Source organism: Anopheles marshallii, chromosome 2 (genome assembly GCF_943734725.1).
Source record: "Anopheles marshallii chromosome 2, idAnoMarsDA_429_01, whole genome shotgun sequence".
In the NCBI taxonomy this organism is placed as follows: domain Eukaryota; kingdom Metazoa; phylum Arthropoda; class Insecta; order Diptera; family Culicidae; genus Anopheles; species Anopheles marshallii.
Window position 1 is genome coordinate 42,527,915 of NC_071326.1, and position 7,984 is coordinate 42,535,898.

Genomic DNA, 7,984 nt, shown 5'->3' on the forward strand with positions numbered 1-7,984 from the left:
GTGAGGCAAAGCTGTACTGTCAAAAGCAAGTCTGGCAACCGGCATTATGCACCAAACTCCAACACAAAACACAACAAGAAATGTAGATTTATTGCACGTGAAAAACTTTCCTGCTGTTTCGCCATTCGCATTGTTTGTATTCATAATTCGCTCCAGATGTACTTCTTTTCCGTTACGGTAGTGTATCTTGAGGCAACTTCTTTTCTCTGTTCCGTTTTTGCAACCATGCTTCGGCTGCAGTGATGTCGTTGGGATGCTACAGCATCAGTCGGAAAACCTTTTTGGAAAAAGGAAATTTGGAAAGGAAACTCGATTTCTTTTGAGTTTATTTCTTCTACTTTCAACCACGGTGCATAGCCTGACGGGTGGATGCCTTAAGAACAATGTTTGGATTGAGGAAATTGTTTGTGTGTGTGCATGTTTTCCGGAGTCACCTTCGACCTAAAAAAAGACTAGCGGATTTCATCATTCAGTCATCATCCAATGGTAAATGGGCTAACATTTCCGGCGTATGTTGCAATCGTATGCAACAACAGCTTCGCACAGATGATTCGCTGTGTGGGGCTACCATTCAAACGCTCTGTTCCGCCGTATGGCTATGTTAATTTTTCGCTCTTTTGAAGTAATTATGCTACACACAACCGGAGTGTGTGATAAACAACGCAATAGAGCATAGCGATCAAATGTAGCACACTTGGTAGGATAAATATTTGTACTAGCAAACGATCGACAGCACAAGATCGTGGTTTGCTGTGAGCGTTTCCCTTCGCACATCAAAAGAACTCGCATCCAACTGGCTCTGGTAGACAATTTGTCATTTCAAGGTGGTGAAGAAGACTAACGAATGGGTGTATAATTTTGGTACATGTTGAGACAAATCAAAACAAAACCGAAAGATTTAAACATATGTGATCATGTTCTCCAAGATTCCCCGTCTTATCTTAAATTTATATTTTGAGACTTAATTCGAGTGTAATCCTCTTATGTCTCACATCGACCATCGCTGTTAAGTTTGAGTGTCATGATCCACTTTATTGCACTCTGTACCATGCATCGCAAACTGCGTCTAAAGAAAACTCATAATCCATAAAGTTGATCTCTTTACGACAGGTTTTTATTATTATTATTTCAAACCGGCTCACGTAGACACGAACGTCTTAATCTTGAGCTTAAAGCGCCCAAACCGACTATTGCCGGCGTGTAATCGTTGCACTTTCCGATGCATGAAGTCGTAAATTTCCAATCCGCGCACATCGAAGATTTAATTTATTGCCGCACCATTAAGCGCTTGGGATGTGTCCGTTTTTTTAGCGCGAAAGACTCCCTGAACCCGTCTGCAAAAACACATCGAACCGAAACCGAAATATTCAGGCGATCTTCGGGCATTGAAAGATTTGATGTGTGCGTGTGTGTGTGATTCGTTATGAGAGTGATCTTTACCGATCGTTTTACATTTGACAGTGCGTTCATGGGTAACATTATTCATCGGTCATCTTTTGCACCACTCAATCCATATGCAACCCCCTGGTCAATGGGGAGAACCCCTTCCTTACGGCTGTCTAACGATGAACGGTCTGAAATTTAAAATTCCATTCATGTGTCAGCATTACCCAGACGGTCCTGGTAGACATTAAGTGCAGACGCCGGCGTGAAACAAAGCGAGAATGATCACGCTAAGCAACCTCAATCAAGCAGTACGCAGAAAGCCAGACAACAGTGCGAAGATACGTCGTGGAACAAATATGATGGAAGGATTTGCAGCGACGATGCACAACTCCCAAAAACCTTATGTTTTTGGTTCGTCTTGTCGCTCACGTTCCACCTATACATGCCTTCATGCGCATGTAAAATATGATTTTAATCTGCTCTTTTTTATGATAGCAGTTTGCAACAAATGTTCCTATCGTTTTGATCTTTCGGGAATGTTATTTTTTTATTTGGGTAGGGTTTTATATGCAGGGGTTTGTTATTCAATTTTCATGTCTTAACTTAGGGACGATATACATTCTATGCTTCGGAAAATAGCTCATTTTAATCATTGAGAATTCGGAATTCATTTTAGAAAGCTTTAAAATTGTACTTCCGTTTTAAATCGAACTACGGACAGACTCATATTCTTGACTTTCTTCATATTTTAGCTTTTTTTGTCTCAATAGAATAGAAGGCAGTTTAAAGAGATCATAGTAGTCAGAGCAAGCATGTAAAATTAATTAGCTGTAGTATAGCATGGGTATGAACATATGCAGCTGAAATGTGAAGAATGTCCGGAATTTGAAATTAATTTTAGCGTAGTTCGATTCAGAGCGGTATATCATTACACATACTTGAATAATCACAAATCGATTTTTTTATTTTCTTAACTTTTAATTATGACGACCAAAAGCTGTAAGGTCAACACAGTTTGAAAATTAAAATTAAGTGCTGGGAATTTCCTCCCAGTGATGAGCCTTATCCTTACACAAATTGATGTCTTTAGAAGTTTTTATTGCTAACCGATGTAATAAAAAGCGAGTTTCCGATACAAACTGGCGATCCATAAAGTATTATCGGAATTTATAAAAATAAGTCGCGGTTAAGTTATCCCTTTTTCTAAACTAATTCTTTAATCTTTAAAGATCAGATTCGGAGTGCCTATTTAGAGCCTTGCGCGGCTCATCCAACTGACAGTATTGTAGGTGTCAGTTTGGCATAGTTGTGACAACTATTTTAACCTGCAAAAAATTGGGTTTTGATCAAAAATTTGTTAGTACTTTTCCTATAAAACAAAAAAGAAATTGATTATTAAAAAAGCTACTGGGTTCAGGGGTGAAACTTCAAGTAACGATGAACATTTTACACGAAATGTATCATTTCATTTCAAGTAATTCTTTATTCAATTATTATTACATTTTCAAGTTTTTTAAACATGCTATATGTATATATTTGCTTGTGTGACGAGATTTTTGTCATTTAAACATTTATCAAGTGCTGTTCAACAAGAGCTGATAAATTTTCCCTTATTAGCCTAAAATATCATTCTCGTACCATTGTTCACAACAAAAAAAACGTACCGGTAAAACGGTACCGTCAACAAATTCTTGCCACTGCCCAAAAAATCCTCCCCAAACCGCCACGAAAGAAACAAATGTTTTCCCCGCGAGTGTGGTTGTCGGGTTGTAAATCATACTGCCAAGAGTAGCAAAAGCTGACCCCGCTTACGATACAACTTTATCGCAGGTATTAAGCATGGCAAAACACGATTTTTACGTGTCGTTTTTTTATTTCAATCCTGTCCATCCAGGCCTCCCACAGGATCATACCTGGACATCTGTTACCATGTCCGGTGGATTTATTGGACCAATGCACGATGCGAACCGCACCTGGTCCAATGAAAGCGTCGTCTCAATTCCCGCAGGGTGCTTCAGGATGAAGCTTTACATATTCGTACCATCGTGGCGATGGCGGGAATGGAAATTAGTAGCCGCGCTGTTTCACTAACAAACGAATATCCAATTGTTCGCCTAGGCCTGCACTAGGTCGCTGTTGTTGTTGCGCGGCTTCTTTTCCAGCCCGTTCGGGGACTAATGAATTAGTTATGATTTATGTTATGTGAGGAATAACTTTTCCTTCCCGTGAAAAATGTGGCCCGTAGGTATTTATGGGATTTCGTCGAATTCATCAAAAACTGCCCAGATCGATGACAAATGTCGTCAGTTTGATGTGGTGTATTGTGCAGGTTCGACGCTATCGAATGAAATGCGCTCAGCCAAAGGTAGCTCCCGGTGGGTCACCTACTAGCCCTGATTTGCGACGCCAGGCCCAATGTAGTCTAGTGCTGGATAATTAATGGATTTGTGTGCGATGCGCAGGCATGAAAAGGAATGTTCAAGTTGCCTACCCTGCACAATTCCGGAAGCCATTAGCCAAAAGCAGAAATCCTCGATCCGAGCAAGTCGCTGGACAACGGTCGATAAGGTGCTTTTTACACTAACGATTTATATGCTGTTAGCAATGCAGACCACAGGCACGTCAAGATTGCTATCGATTTTGTGTGTATGTTGACAAGCTGTCAGGTCACAGGCTTCTGGTGGGCTTAGGAACTGTGCGCCCCAGCGAGTAGGTCCACCGCCACAACAAGGTGTTTATTATTTTCTTCGTGTCAATCGTAATCCGATTTACATCGCAGCAATGCCTTTTCTTTGCCTTTGCCTCACATTCAATGACGTTCGGCAGGGAAGGTGAGGAAGATGCTTTCCCGCACCGATGACCCATGAAGATGTTAGCACCAGTGTCAAAGGCCGCTATTTGTAGGGGTTACGACATCGTTGTTGCGAGGTAATTTGAGGGCTTCTCTTCATGGTGATTAGTTCAAGAATTCTTCAACTTACGTATGTTCCCTACAAGTACAAACCTTGTACGAAAATAAGTCATTCTAAGCTAAGAATAGCGACAAGGCCTACGCCAGAATGTTCATCCAGAAGAACCATTGCTCCATTGAAAATTGAGCTAAAGGTTTTACTATTGAGAACGGGTTTCCTCATCAAATTAAAAATTAAATTCTGAATAAACCGTTTCCTAAGCAGATTGTGCTTCATTCCATACCGTAATCGCATGCGTTTATGTTTCTGCAGTAGCCCTCAACGCCACTTTACACCTTGTCAAGTACATACCCAAACAAACCACCACTAAAACACAACCGACAAATGTTGGTTATCTCCACTTTCGAAACCACTTCAGGCATTCGTTTTAATCGCTATCCCACTCAGTGATTAATTGACATCACTCGCATCGGCTCCGGTAGTACGGTTTGCATATGGAAGATTATTTCCCACCCTGCTGGACTACTCCTGCGAAGTACGGATTATGCAGAATCGGTGTGAATTTTCCCTTTTCAACCACGGTCGGTGGTCTAACATCCATCAAAGTGCTGTAATCGATGCATGCAAACAAGGAGAAAGATGTTTTTTTCTTCACGGTAAAAACGATACAAACCACAAACCATACTTGAAATTCCGCTCACTGCTCCTGTCTCTTGCTACGGGAAGCAGAAATTGTGGCCATACTAGTGGGCTGTGAATTTTGTGTATTTCTTCCTTCACCCAGGCACGTTTCATGAAGTTTACGTGGGGTCGTAATTTTTTAACATGAGATAAGATCCCTGCTTGCGATCTTGTTGCCAAGAGAGAGAAAGAGGAAAGAAGGAGAGAATATTTTTAAAATCACTTTTTGTTTTATTCTTCCATTTTATAAAATAGACACTGATCGCATGATAAACATTGCGATTCAACAAGTACGTTCATACTTTGTGTGGATTGAATTGCAAAATTTTAAATCTGCTGAGAGTTCAGAGTTTCGATAGGCCATCTAGCTTTAACCTAGATTGAAAAGTTCATTGAAGTTAAGTAAAGTAGAATTAGTTTTATTTGAACATTCTATTACATATAAATCGTTGCAAAGAAATAAATTTCAACTTCTTCATGCAATTAATGCTATAAACTAATTTTGAGGTTAGGTTCGTAAAAGACGTATGACGATATAACTCAGTTAAATTTCTCACGTGTTTTTCACCAACCTTTTTTCAGAGACACCTTTTTATGAATGTGTGTGTGTGTTGTGTTACAGAGTTCTGACACGGATTAGCGGATTTTATCGACAAGGTGAATTAGGTTTATGAACGCGCGTTCATATCTTTCGCATTATGCGAACACCCTGGCCCCTCAGAACCTACGTTCTGACTCACTGGTATAGGGAGAAGGCACAGCTTTACAACAGGACGGATGTAGTTACCGGAAGCAGTTTTCAATGTGACGACTCTCGTGACTCCATCAGCACCGGGATGAAGCTTGATGATTCTGCCGATAGGCCAATGGAACGGACTTGTAGAATCATCCTTCTCCAGCACAAGTTGTCCGATCTCAATGCTCACTGGTGCCTTGAGCCATTTCGATCGAGGCTGCAGGATGCTTAGATATTCAGCGCTCCATCGTCTCCATATCTGCTGTAGAATCTTCTGCACTACTTGATAGCGTTTGAGTCGGTTCATTGTCACCTCCTCGTAGTTTTTATCAGGAACCGCCTTCAGATTGCCACCAACAAGGAAGTGTCCTGGAGTGAGTGGCTCTAGGTCTGACGGGTCGTCGCTGAGAGGTACCAATGGCCGTGAGTTAAGACAACATTCAATTTGACACAGCAATGTCTCCATGTCATCTTGAGGAAGGGTTGTTTTACCAAGCACACGTACAAAATGCTTTTGCGCTGATCGTATAGCTGATTCCCACAACCCACCGAAGTAAGAGGCTTTGGGTGGATTGAAATGCCAACGGATTCCTTGTGAAGAGCCTTCCTGCATTACACTTTCGCGGTGTTGTTTTCCAGTTACTAATGCCCGTAACTCTTTTGATGCTCCTACGAAGTTGCGTCCGTTGTCGCTATAAACTTCGGTGCACAGTCCCCGTCGAGCGACAAATCGGCGAAAGGCCTGGATAAACTTTGCTGTTGTAAGGTCCAGAACCAACTCCAAGTGCACAGCCTTAGTTGCAAAACATATAAATACGGCTACAAATGCTTTGCCTGGTGCAGCACGACGATGAATCGGAGCCAGAGTGATGGGACCCCAATAGTCTACCCCGACGGTTGCGAACGGCCGACTTGGAGTAATGCGTGTACGCGGAAGATCAGCCATAAACTGCTCTAGGAGGCGAGGACGAGCACGGCAACAAGTTACACATTCATGGCAAATGCGTTTTGCTAGGGATCTGGCCCCGATGAGCCAGTACCGTTGACGAAGAATGGTCAATAATAGCTGCGGTGCGGCATGCAAATGTTTTTCATGCAGATGTCTTACTAATAATACCGAAAGCGGATGAGATGATGTTAGTAGAATTTGATGCTTGGCGTCGTATGGTTGATTAGATCGTGAGAGACGTCCACCAATGCGGATAAGGCTGTCAGTTGACAAGAATGGATGAAACCATTTAAGTCGAGAGCTCGATGACACTGGTGATTTCTGCTTGAGCTGATACCATTCCTTTTCGAAAATTTCCCTTTGTACAACTTGTATTATTATTGATTCCGCATTCAAGATTTCGTCTGCGCAGAGAACTGAAGTATCAGTTGTAGAACGAAGATTTTGCATGAATCGGAAACAGTATGCCAATACTCGTACCATTTTCCTGTAGTTTGAGAATCTGGAGATCAGATTATTCATGAATTCTACTTGCTCGTTATCAGCACATCGGGCAGCCGGAGTTGAACTAACAGTCACGCGAGTTTCGATGGACACTTCTGGTGGTAGCTCGGATGATAATTGTGGTTGAGGCCACTGTTCTTGTTGAAGCTGCAGCCATGGAGGACCATGCCACCATTGGTCACAATTGATCAGCTCTGTGGAGGTTAGTCCGCGAGATATGTGATCAGCAGGATTATCTAGTCCGCTTACATGACTCCATACACAACCGCTCGTTGCCTGTTGTATTTTTGCTACACGATTACAGACGAAGGTGTTCCATTTTGATGGTGATGCTTGAAGCCAATGAAGTGCAACGGTACTGTCAAGCCAAAAGTAGCTTTCAACATCGAGCTGCATAGCATGCTGAACCGACTTATACAATTCGCTGGCCAAGAGGGCACTGCAAAGTTCTAATCGTGGAATGCTGAGCGATTTTAGAGGTGCGACTCGCGATCTAGCGGCAATCAATGAGATTTTAATAGCACCTTCCTGGTTTAGTGATCTGAGATAAGCACAAGTGCCGTATGCGACTTGAGAGGCGTCTGCAAAAATGTGGAGTTGGACGCTAGTAGGGTTTGGTAGTAAGACGCATCGTTCAATTTGCAGTGAGTTTTGTTGAGGCAGTTCTTGTTGGAAGGCTAACCATTGCTGCTTGTACTGTGGTGGGAGTTCAGTATCCTATTCCCAACAGGAACCATCGCTTGCCTTAAGCGCCCAAAGTGATTGCATGAATATTTTTGCTTTGGTGATCACTGGTCCCACAAGACCTATGGGATC

At 42.1% G+C, this 7,984-nt stretch overlaps 1 protein-coding gene across 1 annotated transcript; it reads right to left on the minus strand.

The window, feature by feature from the left end:
- Positions 1 to 3,500: 3,500 nt before the first annotated feature.
- On the minus strand, positions 3,501 to 6,181 carry LOC128717986 (uncharacterized). The gene is made up of 2 exons (XM_053811661.1): positions 5,708 to 6,181; positions 3,501 to 3,560 (listed from the first exon to the last, which is right to left on the minus strand). The coding sequence occupies exons 1-2, from the start codon at positions 6,179 to 6,181 to the stop codon at positions 3,501 to 3,503; spliced, it is 534 nt and encodes a 177-aa protein (XP_053667636.1).
- Positions 6,182 to 7,984: the final 1,803 nt, after the last annotated feature.

Coding starts and splice junctions, on each gene's coding strand:
- LOC128717986 (XM_053811661.1), bottom strand. CDS start 6,181: ATGGAGACATTGCTGTGTCAAATTGAATGTTGTCTTAACTCACGGCCA. Junction 3,561..5,707: donor CTATACCAGTGAGTCAGAAC/GTAGGTTCTGAG, acceptor CTAATTCATTAG/TCCCCGAACGGGCTGGAAAA.